The sequence below is a fragment of the Haliotis rubra genome, unplaced genomic scaffold (assembly GCF_003918875.1).
Source record: "Haliotis rubra isolate DU_JTF1 unplaced genomic scaffold, ASM391887v1 Scf544, whole genome shotgun sequence".
Taxonomy (NCBI): Eukaryota; Metazoa; Mollusca; class Gastropoda; order Lepetellida; family Haliotidae; genus Haliotis; species Haliotis rubra.
In genome coordinates, this window is record NW_025767240.1 from 447,380 (window position 1) to 467,762 (window position 20,383).

Sequence of the window (20,383 nt, forward strand, 5' to 3'; positions counted from 1 at the left end):
CAACTCTGATATTACAATCTTCCATATCTCCACACAGGAGAGTTACAAGTCTTGCCGGAGCAGACAGATATTGTTATTTACTATTAAAACCATCAGATTTACAAACTGATGATGGAATCTTGCGGTGTAACATACTGTCATTAAACTTCAACAGGTTTGTAATTAACCATACTTACCATATAAGCTTTTATTGAATTCATATTTAGTGTTTGGCTCTTCGCTGATGAAATTTAAACAGGTGCGCTTCCATTTCCGGTTCGATTACATAGGCGTTGCTATGCAAGTTAGCACATCGTAAATCGTAAATACACCCATATCTTAAGAGGAGTTTACGACGGGCTTACGATATCTTCATGCAACAGTCGTAAATCATTATGCTAGGACATCCTAAAGTAGGTCGTACCGGCTAGGACGTCGTAGCGCTAAGAGGCTTTCGTGAAACGGCACCCTGATGATTAACGGTTTTTCTGTGTCCATAAATACCAAAAAGGTGTATTAAGTTACTTGGACTTCACGAGAAAACAAATTAGTATCATGTAAGTATTTAGCACACTAAAATAAATGGTTGATAATAAGCAGCACCCATGCCGTCGGAGTACAACACAAGTATCCGTGACATCAACACTGCACAAAATGCTCCAAATAAATTATCAACATTTTAATGAAATTTATTTACACGACTTTTAAATATATGAACCATGTTGTATCATGGTATCATGATATGTATAATGTAGGTATCATGTAGGTACTTGAATATTCAATCGACATGAAAACACCTATCGGCTTCTAACATTACCTTTTCTTGGAATACCTCCTAAAATATAAAGTTTTTGAAATGGTGTTAAGCATTATGCAACATACGTAGTAATAAAAAGTTGAAGACGTCTCGGAGAGTCCCCAGTGCATCTATGTTGTAGTCCTCTGTCTTCAAGATGAGGAAGTCCTCTCGCGGAAAGACAGCAAGCCATTCCTTGAGAAACACCGAGTAACAGCCAATATGGAGTCGGGTCTGAAAGATGGATGACAAATATAAATGAATCGGGAAATAATAAATGAATCGGGCCGCTTTCGGTAGTATTTCAAATTATCAGATAAAAAGAGACAGAGATCGCGGGTGTTTGCAACTGGGTTCAACCAACGAGAACGTACATCGTGCTGGCGGACAAGATAAAACATCAAGGTGACTCTGGATGGAGCCGACTTTTATAGTTGTGTACAGGATTGCCGTGTCATAGGCGGCTGTGCCTAAACCCGCTTCCCGCTTGAAAGTGAGTGTGTAGGTAACCTTCGTTTAACGCCGCTTTTCAAGTTATACACATTCGTGAAAGCTCAATTTGGGAGTGCAGAATTGATGCGGTTCTCAGACATTTACCACTATGGTGATACTAACGAGCATAGACACCGAGTTGACAAACCTAGAAACCATTGAGGATGCCAGACCACAATATGCTAAGCTTCTGGCGTGCCTGATGGCGAACTGCGGTGCTTCCGGTGTCTGGGCCACTCATACCCCTTCTATTACATGACGAGAGAACTAAAATGCTAGTGCCAAGTTACAATACTTACTGGTAACGAGAGGATGTGGATGTAATCATGATATTCGGTTCTAATAATCGTGTTATTATAAATTATACCTAAGATTTAAGGACCTGATGATTTACGTTTTTTCTGTGTATTAAGTTACTGGGACTGGAGAACATGGAAATATTTATATAGGCGAATCTAGCGTTCGAACACAGGAATTTAACATTCTCATTGAATATATCTACCTTTGCACAGCTATTAGTGGAGTCTCAGATGACTTGGCAACACATGCGGATAGAGAGGCTCTTACGGGTATAATTTGAGAATGGGTGGGTTGTGGACTCAATGGTGGCACGGATTATGTTTCTAGGCATGTGAACATTTATACTCGTGGGTTACACGCGGTGGTAAACTTCTGAGACACACATTACTTCGGGGTTTCCTCCCACGTTAAACAGACGCACCCTGATGTAATTGGAATATTGTTCACAGCGCTGTTAAATGCAACTCACACACAGGTGTTATAAAAGAAAGTTCAAGAAATTAAATACCGGCAGTTGATGGTACATCTTCCAACTGAACATGCATGTTCTCAAAGAATTGTCCCGGATGCAGTTCTCCATCATTCTGATGGAAAGGATAACATGGTCGTGGAATGATTCAGGTGAATGTCCATAATTCATGAAAAAGTAGTCCGAATATAACCTGAAAAACAAAATACAGTCGAACCAGGATTGTGCGGACCCATCTTTTTATCCGGAAACATCAGACTCTGGATATCCAGTTAGTTTTAAAGTCAAATAGACCGAGTATAATCAGAAAATAACAATGCCAATTTACAGTTAAATCCGGATTGTCCAGACCGTTAATCCCGACATATGAGGCTGGGAATGTATTGGTATATTTAAAGTCACTCAGCATCCACAGTTTATGCAGATTTTTGTCTAGATTAATGAAGTTCTTATTATATTTGATTTGTTAGGATTATTCGAACTATCAAATGCATTGCACTTGTCCATGACTCAATATCAATCTGTTGAATTAGGAGATAAACGTACTGTGTTGGAAAATCAGAGGAATATAATGAAATTATAATAGCTTAAATAAAACATTTAGAGCGTTATTAAGATTTTTTTAAAATACATACCATGTTTGAAAATCAGAGGTATAAAACGTGATTATATACCTCTGAATGACTTTGATTAACCAACCACAATCCAGTATTTACTGAAGTCATGGTAGAATATAGAACACCGTGTATGTGTCTTAGTTTGTCACAAAATTCTTCAAAGGAGGAGTAAGAGAGAGGTACTTCTCAAGCTATTGCAACACAATTTTACACAAGATTTACCTCAATTTACAACCAAAGGTATCGTCAGATTATAGTTAAATTTCCCTTCATAAACATCCGTAATGCTGTCACCAACATTGACAATATACCTGTCTATCGGATTCCTGAAGATTAGTAGGAATTTCATATGTTTATACACATGGCGCATTAAATGTGGAGTAAGAACTAAAGGTTCTTTAAGCCCTCTGTTCTGAGGGATTCTCGTCCATCCGCGGAAATCCCAGAAGTCCATCGGTGTTCCGTCCCCTAGTGAACAAAATGTAATTATAAATGTAAGCCAATAATTGAAACTCTCTAAGAACTAGAGGTCTTGCCAAAGTGGGACAGGTGGCTCATATATAACAGTTCAAACAAGGAGGCGTGGAATTTTGAAATAGTTATTCCTTTACGCTTCATTGACATCTTGGCTTCAGTAATCCATGTTCTTTTAAATTTTATATCAATTACCCTATCTTATAATATGTCCTCTGAACTTCAGTGTAGATTGCTTCCCTTTGTTCTGCCAAACCCCAAATCACTCCGATTATGATCCTTGGTCTGTCAGCTATATTTTCGTGCTGTTCATCTTTACCAAAGGACAGAAGACTAGCCGTGCTTCTCTTACGATTATCAACACACTTATAAGAACAAAAACAAAAAGGGATTTTTACTTTTAACTGACTGACTGACTGAGTTTGGTTTTACGACGCTTTTAGCAATATTCCAGCAACATCACGGCGGGGGACACCAGAAATGGGCTTCACACATTGTACCCATGTGGGGATTCGAACCCGGGTCTTCGGCGTGACGACCACTAGGCTACCCCACTGCCCATGTATCATGTTAGGTATCATGTCGGTATCATGTAGATATCGTGCAGTATAATGTAGGTATCATGGTAAGCATCATGTTAGGTAACGCTTTAACCATTAGACTACCCCACCGCCCCTTTTAGTTTTAAGCATCCAGCAACTAGTCATAAGCCAATAGTCAATATGTTCTATTTGATAACTCACCTACAATTTCAGAGTGATAGCCATTGACTGTATGAGCTTTTATTTTAACAGATGCCTCTCTGAACACGTCGATGTAGTCAGAAAACGTTTGATGACGATCTGTCATTCTTTTATGAAAGAAACCTGGAAAACATATTGGAAACAATACATATTATGCAGACATTATCGTGATTTATCCAATACCATGCAGCTGTATTATAACTGTTCAAAGGTCAAAACTGAACTGTATTTTTAAACAAATTATAACTTGGCCAAATCCCACTGTCACAACTGGAAGCATGGATGGCCCAGTCGTACACGCCAGAAACCTAATCATCTCAGTTCGAATCCAGTCTCTTGGGTTCCACCACGTGGTATATGTGTGAGAGATTCATCACTTCGGACCTCCTCAAACATCAGCACGCCATGCAATAACTGAAATACTATTCAAAGCGGCGTTAAACCAACTCAGCCACTCTCTCCAAACTCAGCCTCTCACTCAATGTTCAGACAAGGATGATTTGAAGCACTATTCCATCACTGTTCCAGGAAATCTGTCTGTACTTTGCTCATACATGTAAATAGTTTCGTATTGTTTGTTTGCTTGTTGTTTAACGCCGCACTCAGCAATAATTCACCTGTTTGACAAAGTCTGGAACAGACAATCGAGTGATCAACATCATGAGCATCGATCTACGCAATTGGGTTACGATGACATATGGGTCAACCAAGTCAGCGAGCCTGACCACCCGATCCCATTAGTCGCCTCACAAGTTTCGTATTGATCGTAAACACTTACGTAAGGTTCTATAAGAGAAGGTATGTCTGATCGCATCCTACATTAGCAGATTATGAGCCTAATGCGTCTCCAAATTTATGCGACTCAAACTGCTGTCTGCAATAAAACACCAAACTAGCGAGCAAATCGTACACATGGTTATGGATACAGGTTAAATTAGTTTGAGGAAATAAACATTTCATGGAAACCTTACAAGAATTATCACAAAGAGCTAATAACTGATTTCACTTAACATGCATTTCATGGCAGTGTGACCCGTGAAGGTCCGGGTTAGAATATTGATATTCAGTAACCCATGCTTGTCGTAAGAGGCGACTAACGGGATCGGGTGGTCAGGCTCGCTGACTTGATTGACTCGGTTCCCAGTTGTCAGGTCCAGACTCGATTATTTACAGACCGGCGCCATATAGCTGGAATATTGCTGATTTCGGCGTAAAACAAAACTCACTTACTCACTCATGGCAGTTTATCTTCACATTTGTCCTCATTATGCTGACTACTATGGACCACTTTAGTCAACATACCAAACATTACTTTAAATCATAAAATGATCGCGAAGAGTAGGAGAAACCCTATGTTCCAGTATATATTCTCATACCTATGACTTCTAACTGCAAATATCTAAAGTTGGCAATTCAGTAAACTCAGGTTATAACGATCTCAAATGGACCTCTGATTGTAGTTTGTTATAACCGTAGTAATTGTAATTTCGACTAAAAATATACAGCAAGTGACAGGGGCAAAATATGGTTGACACAGCCGCATTAATCGTCTTACGAGTAAATTGAACATGTAACCATGATTTCTTGAAAGTCATTTAGTCGTATTAATCGTCCTACGAGTAAATGGAACATGTATACATGGTTTTCAGTCATTTAGTCAGAAACCCATTCCTCTCTGTTTATTTCATCATCTGTTTCATTTACAGTCAGTTGCAAATATCGCATGTTATCAATACTATGTAAAATGGTAAACTATACAGGCGCTTACTTAATACTTGACAGAGAGTAATTATACATGATCTTATCTTTTTCAAATATAAATGTTATCTAAGACTCTAAGAGTGAACGTTGTGCGAGAATTGCTCTCGCGTGGTCCTGGATCTACGTAAGGCTATAAAGTTACACAGAAATGTAGAATATTAAATTTCCTATCCGTTGGTATAAATATAAGTGCAACTACCTTGGCGGTTTGAGAAATAGACCTTGCTAAATGTTGTCCAAATTGTTGTTATGCGTTAAAAAGCAGTAAATTTCTCCGCTTTTTATCGCGCACCGATAAAAGCACTGTGCTAAGAATCTTTTAATGGGGCATCTTTACGGAAAGTGTGAACGAAGAAAATACAGCCTGATATCTGAACGACATAAGTGTATATGAATTGGGTTTATGTGCTTATGCATAACGTTATACGCTCAACATTAAAAATGACTCGCAATAAATGTCAAAAATGTATGTTCTTCTACGACGTCAAACGAAGACAGAGAGGTCATACACGTATAATGATAAGGGGGGCATAACTCCGTTATGCGTAACACTAGGTCAATGTAACCCAGATCACTTGGAGAGAATTTGTTGTGGATACGGACGCTATATTTTCGTTATTTTATATTCATGGTGAACCACACTAATCCAATTCAAAGTTCCCCAATGTGAACGGATGCGCTTTGGTAGTTTCACAATTTATAAGAAAAGATGACAACGTATTACATGTGAAAGCACGTAATAGCGATTTGAATGGCCCTATCCGATATATAAGTTAGTTCTCAGATTCCCATATTCTCATGTTTGTGTAGATGTAATTTGACTAATTTTGCATCGTTATTACCAGAGTACTAGCCATATCTTCAAATGTAACGAAATTGCTGAAAATAATACAACATTTTAGTTGACGTCATCGCTTGTTTTATACATTTTGCGACGTCAGAAAAAGACGACATTGGTATGCTGATTAGTATATATCTCACTTAATTTCTATTAATTGTATCAAAGGTCTAGACTTCTATGTCAGAATTTAACACTCTTTAGACAAAACATAAAATGACTGATTTTTCCATTTAAATAGTGTCCTGAATATATCAACAATTAGACAGTTTGACAGCGTATCTTATTGTGAAAAACATGCGCACCTGTTTGGCATCAATTTAACGTAAATAAAAATAATATTTCCCAACACCCGAATATTTTGTTTGGGATAAGAATTTTGTTTGTTTATGATTTTGAAGATATTTCTCTTCATACGTATGCAATGAAAGATGCATAAGGATAGCTTTTTATATATGGAACTATATATTAGAATATGGATACAAAGATTTGTCCGAATTAACACATGAGATGGTATATATATTTTTCAACAATTTTCCTATAAGTAGTTAGAGTTTGATATCATGTCATCACAATATTATTTAATCGAATATGAATTGAATATATTATCGAAAACAATGATAGAGAATCATAAAACGTTTCCAACAAACGCGCACCTTGCCGATCTATATGCATCATTCTTTTGTCTATAAAACGACACAAAATTATGCAATGAACAAGACAATTCCTTTAAATATGTGTGCATATACATTTCATTTCATATATAAATCATTGTCATTAATATTATCAGTTTTGCATATAAGGTTGAATTATATCACCGTTCATTAACCTGTTCATATGAAATTGCAATATTAGTCCAAATAAATTGAATATTGTACATCATAGGAACTAAAGTAGATGCAGTTATGGCCACGTTTGATCTTCTAACACTTGTGTAAAGGTTTAGAATATGGTGTATTGCAATAAATATGTCAATTTCTTATGTAAATATGATTCAAACAATCAAAAACTTTCAAAGAATAAAACACCGTAAACCCCATATGCACGTATGATATGATATGGAACAAGGTTAAATGTAGATACTGAAGTCAGTTTCATTAAAAAGCATCCGAACTATCCGCAAAATATACATCATAATACTGACAGTGTAATCGGAAGGATATGGCGATTGTGTTTACTCTTGTTCACCTCAAAGAAATTGCCTAATATGTAGAACAATGTTGACGTATGACATCACTACCGCTGACCGATTTCTTACAAAATGGCGGCTTTGCTGACAAGGGTACACAGGATTTTGCGAGGACCCTTCCACTGATTCAGGGATCGTTTGTACATAAATATGAGATGTAAGTAATCAGAATGATTCTGACTATCTGTGTATTGTTATATGTTTTTATCGTTTTCACTATACGTAAGAGAAAGGACAGAAATGCAGATAATTACCGTTGTCGTTCTGCGTGATTTGGCGTCGGTCATGGCGTGACGCTGCACGGAAACTTTGACAATTTCTTATGAATTATCAAATCATTGCATTGTATCTATTGTATCTGTAAACGTAGTATATTTCGCGCAGGTTTTATTTTCGCGCTTTTCGCGCAAAACATTTTAGCGCGAAAATTTATACACCGCGAATAAACCTGTCATTCATTCAGTCTAGCCACGCTCGCCCTGAGTTGTTACCATAACACATCACGTTTGAAGACAGAAATCTACGGGAATCTTAAAATGACGACTGATAGTAGCATAAAGAATCAAACTTAACTGTCGCTGTAATGGATTTCCCAAAACATAATTATATAATGAGCCAAATCCCATCGCCGAATTAGCGAAAACAGCAATGTGTGTTGTGGCCGCCATGGAAATTGGTCACATGACAGATGGTTTGATGCAAAACAGATTACCATGAAACGACTTGTTTGAGTGGCATTTTAGAAGTTGAGACGTACAATATATAACAAGTTTTATGGATAACAACTTCTTTATTTTCGTGAGTGCGACGTTTCGATACAGATTCTCACACATCAAACGCCACAAGCCTACCATCAACCGTGACCAAGGATACTTCATTCCATCTGCTTATGATCCACTCCTCCACCAAGCCCAGTCTATTGTATAAACATCGCATCCATTGTATAAACATCTCATTGTAACTACATCTCTGGCTTCCACTCACTATCCTTTATGTACTTACTGGCTTCATCAGCTTACTGCTTAGCCAATCATGGCAATTATGTTGTTTCCTTTGTCTATTATGTTGTTTCATTGTTATATACAGTATATATATGCAGCTCCTACACTTCATGTATCACTCTTGCTTGACAACGGTTCAAGAATCTGTATCGAAACGTCGCACTCACGAAAATAAAGAAGTTGTTATCCATAAAACTTGTTATATATTGTACCATGAAACGACTCGGAAAGAAATAATACAGCAGTATTTATTTATTCATTTAGATACAAACGTATCATCATGAAGCGAATAGTCACTAACACTCAATCATCTCATTCACAACAACCCGGCTTGTTTGAAATCACAAAGAGCTTCATATACAGGATAAGTTAATTAGTCAGATCGTCAGAATTCGGAACATAATACTGGTGTGTTTTTCTTCTCTTCCGGGAGTAAACAGGCTACTGTGTACTAGTATATCGCACAGATACGGATTTCCTGTGAGTAAGTAATAAACGCCACCTGACAGGTTAAGCCACTCTGTTTGTTTTCACTGCTATTAGTGGCGGCCAGAGAGACAGCTGGCAGTTCCGGCAATTACTGATTGCGCGAATAATTGACCGCGCGATGTAGTCTAAACTGTCAATTCCGCGAAAATTGCACCACGCGAAAATAAGTACGTTTACAGAAGCCAGAAATGCTGATAATTACAGTTGTCGTTCTGCGTGATTTTGCGTCAGTCATGGCGTCACGCTGCACGGAAACTTTGACAATTTCTTATGAATTATCAAATGATTGCATTGTATCTATTTATAATTTCCTATTTCTTGCTACGATACTCTTTCCATGTATATTCTAAAGGTATAGAGCCATTGCAAGCAATGAATAGACGGATGAATGTTGGAAAATTTCTGAAAATGCTACGCAGTGTAAAATCGGAATTTGTCTTTGTTTACATTTCGAACCAGCGCAGTCTTTCGAGCACAGCGTTCGTTTTCACACCCAATATGTTTCGTCTCATGTTATCTAGACAGTTAATATTGGTGACAAAGACCAGTTGCAATTTGATTCTAAAATGTATGGGGAATTCAGTGATGCATTTTTCGAAGCTGAATATGAGATATACGTGATGTAATAGGCGTCTCAATACCGGCCTTCGCGAAACGTGATTTTGTAAACACTATCCAATATGGCGGAAAGCGGCTCTACGGCGTTCGTGTAAGTGTATTTTCGAAAACATCCCAACCGATTCTAGATTCATCGGCAACGTTTCAGAATTATCATTAGCGATTTCATGTAAAAGTGATATCAGTGTTCATTAATATGTTACTTGTTAAATTCAATACTCCCAGTAATTATCCGATTTTCACATTTCAAAACATATAGCAAATAACGCTGTGAATCGCGATTTCATACTGTGTCAAAAATGTCGCAATTTTCGATGAAGCCTATTTTGAAAGGTCATTTTCAGCACTTGAGCTTTGTCTAAAATAATACTGGATGGTATCAAGAAACAGGAAATTTCCCGCAGAATTCGAAACTGTGAAGTGTATTTGTGTGCGTGGGATATTTTGATTTTTATTCGACTTCAAATTGAGGGTTGAAGGGGAAGGACATATATGTCCCTGTGGCATCCAGGCCAATTGCTAACGGCTGAAGGGATGGTGTAAATCCAGCTAGGGTCCATGCAGGTAGCAAAGGTACTGTAAGTCCCCATGGTCCCTAGTATGGTGATCTACCTTCAGTTGTTTGCAATATATAGCCTGTTTTGATATTGTATTGTCTTCTATAGTTAAAAGTTTTTAGCTTTTCATACTAGTTTTATATCTATATCCCTGATCCTCTTGTTGTTTTACTGTCTTTCGTTGACAGGGATTAATAATTTGACTTTATTTATTACGACTTTATTTATTATTCACATTCTTGTCACGATATGGCTGCAATATTGCCGACGTGACGTTAAATTTGAACGCACTCACTCACTTACTTGAACCATTTAATTTTTACGCTGATTTACCCAGCCATAGAATAGTATCTCAAAGCGCAATCAATGATAGATACTTAGATATTATAGGATTTAACAATATGTCTCGTGATCTTAAATTACATGAAAAAACGAACTCAAATTTTCTTTTGCCCCTTGGTTTCATATTAAGACATACGTTCATCGTCCAATAGAATCAGTTCCGTATAAAGACAGACGTTCATCGTCCAATAGAATCAGTTTCATATAAAGACAGACGTTCATCGTCCAATAGAATCAGTTTCATATAAAGACAGACGATCATCGTCCAAAAGAATCAGTTACATACAGAGACAGACGTTCATCGTCCAATAGAATCAGTTTCGTATGAGGTCAGACGTTCATCGTCCAATAGAATCAGTTTCATATAAAGACAGACGTTCATCGTCCAATAGAATCAGTTTGGTATGAAGACAGACGTTCATCGTCCAATAGAATCAGTTTCGTATAAAGATAGACGTTCATCGTCCAATAGAATCAGTTTCGTATAAAGACAGACGTTCATCGTCCAATAGAATCAGTTACATATAGAGACAGACGTTCATTGTCCAATAGAATCAGTTTCGTATAAAGACAGACGTTCATCGTCCAATAGAATCAGTTCATCGCATCAACGACACCACGTATATGGTTGATAATTACCCTGTGGCGACACTATCTGTTTAACCAATTTCATAAATTGTATCTTTTCATGAGGAATACCTTGGTGGATGGGAGCCCTAATATAGTATATTGCAATTTTGTTTTGACAAGAGAAAAAACGACGCGTTACCATAGCGACGCCAGCTCCAGTAGCTGGACTCCTTCCCAAGAGTACATGTACACGTCTCTACATCCGGGTGATGAGTAATTCTGTTGAACAGATCAGTAGATCCGCATTTGTCGGATCCAATGAGATGGAAATACGGGAGGCATTGGATCGTATCGTTCCGGTCCTTCCAGCACGGGTTCTTGTAGTCTGACAGCAGTGATGTCCTGTTCTGAAAGGAAACATATATTGTCAACAGACATCTTGTTTCTAAACCATGCAAGTGACGACGAGTGAGTGAGTGAGTTGAAATTTATAGTCACATCGGCAATATTTCAGCCATATCGTGACTAAAACTAGTTCTAAATAAGTGACGACGAATGACTCGTGCCTTTTCATCATTTCTATAAAGCACGATATAAAATCTTTCTAACAGATCTGTTTTCTGGTATTCTCGTTATTTTGAGCCTATATTTCATAGTAGCAGTGTACAGATGAAACGGACCGCACTCAAAACTCATAAGTGAGTGAGTGAGTGAGTTTAGTTTTACGCCGCACTCGGCAATATTCCAGCTATATGGCGGCGGTCTGTAATGATCGGATCTGGACCAGACAAGCCAGTGATCAACAGCATGAGCATCGATCTACCCAATTGGGATACGATGACATGATTGTGTCGTCCAAGTCAGCGAGCCTGACCACCCGATCCCGTTAAACGTCTTTTACGACAAGCATGGGTTACTGAAAATCAATTCTAACCCGGGTCTTCACGGGTTTCACCCATAAGTTGTATTGAATACATTTGATAAAGTTTCATAAGAGAGCAAGTTATTTTCTAAAAACAAGAATTAAGATGACCACTATTGAAAGACAATTACGACGTTGTGTTAGCAAAATACACAAGTGGTCACTAGAAAACGGATTTAAATTATTCGAACATGTATACATTCACTTTTCTAATAAACACAAACTACAACACGATCCAATGTTATTCCTATGAAACCTCCAATCAAAGTGGTCAAAGAGGCCAAAGTTTTTAGAACGGTCTGTGACAATAAAATGTGTTGTATTCCTCATACATATAATGTTTAAAGGTCACATGCAACCAAAAAATCAAACAAAATTAAAACACAATTATTGTGTATTATAATATTGTCATTAGCAGACAGGCAAGGCAGACACATAATGGTGTCAATAAAACAAGCGTTTTGTTTACATTGAGTTTTGTCTCAGTGTGACAACGACATGAATCTGTGTCACAGTTAAAAGAAATTCTGTCAACGCTAAATAATGGCATTGCTCTTAAGTATCGAACTGAGAAAGTGACTCGGTAAGAAGAACGTGTGGTGAAATAGACAAATGAAATTATATAAACAGTTAAATCGGTAATCTACTGTCATAACATATAAAAAGCTCGCGCCTGTGAAATATCAACAAAACATTAGAAAAATAGCTCACACCAAAGCCTTCACCGAGTATTCACCGGACAACCCTCTTCCCAGTTTCCTATTTCACTGCGCATGTGCTATGAGCGCAGCCCAGCTGTTGAAACCCGTTTTCCCCAGAAAAGTCTGGGGAAAATTAGTGAAACGTTTGAACTCCGATTTCGCGCGGTTTTTTCATCGCGTTATTTTTCAACTTTATAAGTTGAATTTGCATTTTTGACGATTTGTTCCGGTAAGTCCATACCGAAAGGTATCAGAATCTGCAAAGTTGTGTTTTACGTTGCATGTGACCTTTAATTTAAATTCTTAAAACCTCTTGATATACGAAAGGTAGTTTCAAATGCTAAATGGGGTGGGGGCCAAACACTGCTCTATATCAACAGAACATTAAATAGATCTCAACTTGACTATGGTTGTTTTATATATGGTATAACGCGTATATTCAAGAACTTGACACCATTCATCATCAAGGTTTTGTGTCCAGGTGCATTTTAAATTTTAAACACTGTGTGGCTGATGAGCTGTATCATTATCTCCAACGCATAAAACAGCCATTACAACAGGTTACTAAACTTCATTCCGATCCATCAGATAAATGCATCTATTTTTATACTAACTTTTCAGACCTTGTATGGTAAGAAAACTAACCCAATTGTTTCCCAATGAGTCCGTATTTGGTGATTCAGAAATACCAATAAGTGATTGTGTTAAGTATGGAGGCATTTTACTTTCGTCTGATCTATCCCTAAAATCTAGAGTATATTCATACTGCCAGAAAGCACGACAATCTGTAAATTCTCTAAAAAGTCTTGGTTTAAATGGTAAAGATCTCCACCCTACTTCTTCTGTTAAAATATGGAAAAGAATGATACTTCCAACGAGCTTTTACGGTTGTGAACTTTTACCCATTCTTCGAGGTAAAGATTATGACTTGGTAGAAAGTACACAGAGATATTTTGCCAGATGCATTCAGGGTTTCGGTAAGCGCTTTTCCTCTGCTTCAGTGCTAGGTAACCTTGGATTGTGGAGCATGGATGGTTATATAGATAAATGTAGACTACTATTTCTCGGCAAGCTGTGCAACAGCAAGTGTAACTCTTCATTTAAGGATATTTTCTGTGTACATTTAGCCACCTTTCAAAACAGAACAGCTGTCTTACACAGTATATGTGACATACTTATTAAAACCAGTTTAAAATACAGTCTCTTCAATTATCTTAGTGACTATCTCGATTTTGGAAGGTTTCCATGTAAATCGTCATGGCGAAGAATAACTATTAATTGCATAAATAAATCTGAAACTGAACGATGGATTTCTCACGTGTGTGTAAGGCACGATATGAATAGATATCGCTTGACCCACAATTTCTTTGGTGTACATAGATTGTATTGTTTGATGTATATTTACCCACAGTTTAAAGATATATTACAGTTTTGTGTACAAATCAGCTCAAGGGGAAAATTCTCAAAACATTGTGAACTCTGCAAAAGATATTGTAATGATTATGACTGCCATATAATTTTACACTGTGAACACTATATGTACAACAGAAATAATTTCTTTTCAAAACTTATAGATCTCTTTGATGTGGATGTTTATGTACAAATAGAGTTATTATCTGAAGATGAAATGTTATCACTATTTTCTGGGGGTGAACTACTAGTTACTAACGATATTGATGAAATGTCATGGAGATGTATGATTGTCCTCTTCTGTAAATACCTATATTCCTTGCTTCCCTCACTAAACTGTGCATTCTAGACCTTTCATCTTTTCTTTGTACATATATATGACTATATGAATGTGTTGTGAATATATTGCTGTGATGATGTTGCTGTAAATATTTCATGTACATGTTTATAATGATCTTCGGAATATAATCTGGAGGAAATAAAGAGATTCATTCATTCATTCATTCATGTTGATGGATTTAACAACAGAGACAATATGTCAGCTGCAGCAACAACTATCTGATGATAGTTCCGAAGGTTACAACTTAATGGACACCAACGTCTTGTTATAAAGAAGCATACAATTCTATGGATAACAGCTCCTTGTTTATAATGAAGCATACAATTCTATTGATAACAGCTCCTTGTTTATAATGAAGCATACAATTCTTTATTAATAATGAAGCATACATACAATTCTATGGATAACAGCTCTTGTCTTGTTTATAAGCTCCTTGTTTATAATGAAGCATACAACTCTATGGATAACAGCTCCTTGTTTATAATGAAGCATACAACTCTATGGATAACAGCTCCTTGTTTATAATGAAGCATACAACTTTATGGATAACAGCTCCTTGTTTATAATGAAGCATACAATTCTATGGATAACAGCTCCTTGTTTATAATGAAGCATACAATTCTATGGATAACAGCTCCTTGTTATAATGAAGCATACAATTCTATGGATAACAGCTCCTTGTTTATATTGAAGCATACAACTTTATGGATAACAGCTCCTTGTTTATAATGAAGCATACAACTTTATGGATAACAGCTCCTTGTTTATATTGAAGCTTACAACTTTAATGATAACAACCTATTGTTAATAATGTAGCATACAACTTTATGGGTAACAGCTCCTTGTTTATATTGAAGCTTACAACTTTAATGATAACAACCTCTTGTTAATAATGTAGCATACAACTTTATGGATAACAGCTCCTTGTTTATATTGAAGCTTACAACTTTAATGATAACAACCTCTTGTTAATAATGTAGCATACAACTTTATGGATAACAGCTCCTTGTTTATATTGAAGCTTACAACTTTAATGATAACATTGGTTAATAATGAAGCCTACATCTTTATGGATAACTTCTTGTTGATTGCATAGAACGACCTTTCGAAATAGATTCTTGCACCGTTATCAGGCTAAAAGTGACTACGACCAAGTGATCAGAAGCATATATGCATATTATGTTATGATATTAACAACAACATGTAATTGGCAAACACTTGGTATGTAACAGGATGGGCTGGGAGTAAGAAGAGCAAATTGCACCAGTCATGAAGCCAGCATACACGAGGGATTAAGTAGTAAAGACGAGCTGATAGGGTGCTACCTGAGAATCTACAACTCGATTCAATGTTAATGTGCTGACTTTTATACAAGTGAAACCTTCTGTCCCGGAGATAACCGTATAAGGAGCATAAAACATCAACGCTTTATTCACTAGGCTACCCCACCGCTGTGTATATATAAGAACATCCACTCTGAAAATGAAGAATTCTGGTATCAATTCATATGGTCCAACTGACGTTCTTGTTTTGAGTGATTTTACTGCACTTTCTACTTTATCTTTCACTGCCAGAGTTTAGAATTTACAACAAGTGGAAATGCAACTTGTGTCTGTTAGTATTTCAAACAGTATGGCTGAAAAACCAAATGATAGACTCTGAACAGAAGTATCAATTTCATTATCAACATGGCCTATGACCAACATTTCCATAAACCTCAAGACACCTTTAACGGTTATATCTTTATCGAAAAACAATGCCACCAAATGATTTGTAAAATATTTTATCTTTATCCAGTTAGTGGTGTGTGACATGTGGCAAGTTGGTCAGCATGCAACAGGAGAACATCCTATACCTACCTACCTACCTACCTACCTACCTACCTACCTACCTACCTACCTACCTACCTACCTACCTACCTACCTACCTACCTACCTACCTACCTACCTACCTACCTATTCATAAATCTAAACGTTTGAGTTTGCACAGAATCAATGTGTTTGGGTAGCGTTTTGTTAATATGTAGAATTCCTCAACAAGAGCATTGCTGCACAGCTCAGCACAGCACAGCACAGCACAGCACAACACGCCACAGCACAGAATAGTTATGTAAAATGTATCCTAATCCTAACCTAAATCGCATAGTTTCGTTGTGGGACTTTAACCTCTCACTCTGACCTCCATTACATTGCTCAGTGGAATACCAATGTAGATCTTTTGACTGTTAGCCCACCAATTGAGACAGAAATGCACAATTTCGGATAGAATTGGCGTCCATGCGGAACCACCTGTTTACGACCACTGTATCCCCAAAAGAGCACAGGGATGAAATGAGACTGATAACGTATATATGTATCTATAACTTACACTGTCTGTCACCACGGAACTGACCGGTTCCAACCTCAGTTGTACGACAGACACATAAGTAACTAAGTTTCTGCGCAATTGTCCACTGTACTTAACATACACTAATCAAAGTTTAACTGGAATATTTCAAACAATACGAAAACAGGACACTTGTAATCTGTAACGTCGGTATGTGATATATACATAAATAGTTCTGACTTTGCTATACATATGGAAATTCATTCCGCAACACCTTTTTTTCAGACTTAGCAACTTTAATTAACTGGTGCATAAAATGTCTCAAAGATTTCCATACCATATGAACTTTGCAGTGGAATGAAAGAATTCAGGAGAAATATAGCCAACATTGTCATGGCATAATCTGGTTAGTTCATGCAAAACTATATCTTGCACAGACTTAAAGAACAAATAAACTTCTTTTTTTGTCTCTTTTAACCATTACATATGAAAGATTCTTTAAAAACTTGTAGTTAATTAATACCGAACGATTAAAAGTTGCAAAAAGGTCGCTTGCTTCACTCTCACCCGCCAACGAAACCACAGACAGGTTACGTAAATCTGTCGCCAGAGCACTGCAGTGACGTCATGTGAGGAAGGATTTTCAGTTAGTTGTATATAAAGCAATCATTTTTATGATTTCTCGACATCAACGAAGACATGCGTTGTCGTCAACTGCTCCTAACCCGTCGGGCTATGGTGTCAACATGCACAGATTTCCACAGGACCCGGCAGTATAAGAAATAATGTATAAATAAATACATAATATATAAATGAGTTGAATGTCATCACGGTGTATAATAATAATTTTTTGTTACAGAAATCAACAACTGCTCGAACGTACTGGCGCTGCAGTGTCAGGAACAAGACGACCACGTGTCCTGCATCTGTTATTCAGTTTCTGGGGCTTCATTTGAAGAGGGGAAACACCGCCATTGCCATACACCCCAACCAGGCCAGTTGACAGCAATCCAAGTGAGTGTGGAGGTATTTATCGTGTTTGTTTAATAATTGACAGTCACAATAATTTAGTAGATTGTTAATTGGCCTTTAATTGAGCAGTGTGTTAATCGGCCTGTAATTGAGTAGTGTATTAATCGACCTGTGTAATTGTGTAATTGTTATATATTCTGCAGGTGAAGGAAAATGCTGTGGGTAACATCTACATGTCAGGCGCCAGCATCGTTGAGGAAGCTCAACAGAAACATATCAACCCTGACAAGCCTGGTGGACGACAAAACCAAGCTACCCTAGTACGGATGGCCAACCGTACGAGGGAGCTCCTTCGGCCGAAGGAACCTAGGTCCTTGGACTTTGAGGTTTGTGATATGGTTGTGTAAAATCCAGTGTAGTAATTATTTAAGTATATTTTAATATATTTCAAATAAACACTATTGTGTAATACATTTGTAATGGTTCTGTTTTCTACTTTCAGTTAGATGAAAACTTCCTGCCGGATGATTTCTTTCGGTGTGACGTAGGAAACAAAGGCGAGAGGCATCTAGTGTTTGCCACTGACCGGCAATTACAGCACTTAAGTACGAGTAGGCAGTGGTTCATGGACGGTACCTTTAAGATTATTAAAAAGCCGTTCCATCAACTACTTACTATTCATGCTTTTGTGCGTGCCGGGAGGGACTTTAAGCTTGTGCCTCTCGTCTTTGTGATTATGCCCAGGCGAAGGACATCGGACTATGTGAAGGTAGTCAAGCGGCTACTAGAGGCTCTCCCCAAACAACCGCAAGTCAAGACTGTCATCCTTGACTTCGAGCAGGCTGCCTGGAAGGCCCTGAAGAAGACTTTGCCTGACGTCCGTGTCCGTGGATGCCTGTTCCACCTGACTCAAGCAGTTTGGCGAAAATGTCAAGAGCTGGGCCTACAGGTACGTTCAATACTTTGAATCAATCAATCATTGCGAGTTATTTTGATATTATATAATTAATTCATTTATTTAATTTATTATATTATGTCATATAAATTCATATGTGTATGTACTATTTCAGGTAGCTTACATGGAGGACGATGACATTCACAAGTTCATGAGAAAGTTGATGTCTCTGCTATTTCTTCCGGCCGCTGATGTCACCAGGTTATTCCACAAGATTTCGGATCGGGTTCCAACTCATGGCAAGCTGCGACAGCTGATGGACTATTTTGAGAGTCAGTGGATCTCCCATTCTATATTCACCCCCCGCACCTGGTCAGTCTTCAACATCGCAGTCAGGACGAACAACTGTGTTGAAGGTATTCATTTCTTAATAAAATAAAGATTAATAACTTAAATAAATTATTACTGAATATTATACTATTTTTGCATTGTCAGGTTTCAATTTTCATAATGTTACGTAAAAATATGTATTCTTCTTTTCAGGCTGGCACAGGCGAATTAATAACAAGGTGGGAGAACAGTCACTGGGGCTCTACAGGCTCATGCCAGAGCTCCATCATGAGGCCAGCCTCCTATCCAGACAAGGCTTATACAAGAAGGAAGGCTGAAGGCGTACATCCGCAGATCATCAACAGCTAGGCAGGATGAGGTATTTGAACTTTGGAGTTTGTTCAAGGATGGTGACCTGTCTCTGTCACAACTACTGTCAAGATGTGCGATTATCCACGGACCAATCGTTTAGTGAATTGCTGCAATTCATGAAAAGACATTCTTGGGATATATAAGCATCCGGCCAAATATGGACTTTGACGTGTGAACATGTGTTATGTGTTATGTTGACGGTGCTTTCGTTATCGTCTTTATAATCTTGTTATTTTAATGCAATGGGTGAGTGAGTGAGTTATGGTTTTACGCCGCTTTTAGCAATATTCCAGCTATATCACGTGTTATAATCTTGCTAATGTTATGACATGAAATAAAACATAAAAGTCAACATCATACTGTGTTTTATATATGTTGATATAAGCTTGCTAATGTTATAATGAAACGAACTAAAACATAAAAGTCAACATCATACTGTGTTTTATATATTGTGCCGTTTTAGCTCAGAAATCAGTAGCCGTTTTCGCCAATACGGTGCCGTTTTCGCCAAACGATTTTGGTGCCGTTCTGCTGTGGTGCCGTTTTAGCTATAACCCCGTGCTAAATGGGTTATGTTTGTGAGTGCGAAGCGAGCGTTGTGGAAGCCTCGAACGATATCTTACTTGTGTTCAGATCGCTTCAGTACCATGTATCTTGTTCGAGGCATGGAAGAATTATGGCTTGCAAGTCCAATTCCATCTGTATCTTGTGTAACCTGCCTGTACACTAACAACTGATTCAATGCGCCTCTTTATTCCTTGGATGAATATCTGGATTTGGTTCTGATGAATCATGTTCCTTTCTTCATGCAAAGCAGCAGTCAGTTGATTGAGAGTCTGGACAGGCGGGTCTGTCTGTCGAACACGACGGCCTAAAATGTT

At 37.6% G+C, this 20,383-nt stretch overlaps 1 protein-coding gene across 1 annotated transcript; it reads left to right on the forward strand.

The window, feature by feature from the left end:
• Window positions 1-18,923: 18,923 nt before the first annotated feature.
• On the forward strand, window positions 18,924-19,749 carry LOC124253565. The gene is made up of 2 exons (XM_046687369.1): window positions 18,924-19,216; window positions 19,344-19,749. The coding sequence occupies exons 1-2, from the start codon at window positions 18,985-18,987 to the stop codon at window positions 19,466-19,468; spliced, it is 357 nt and encodes a 118-aa protein (XP_046543325.1). The 5' UTR covers window positions 18,924-18,984; the 3' UTR covers window positions 19,469-19,749.
• The last annotated feature ends 634 nt before the right edge of the window (window positions 19,750-20,383 follow it).

Excerpts from the sequence above, each read along its gene's own strand:
- LOC124253565 (XM_046687369.1), top strand. The coding sequence starts at position 18,985 with ATGGAGGACGATGACATTCACAAGTTCATGAGAAAGTTGATGTCTCTG. Across the intron at positions 19,217-19,343 it reads GACGAACAACTGTGTTGAAG|GCTGGCACAGGCGAATTAAT; the intron begins GTATTCATTTCT and ends TCTTCTTTTCAG.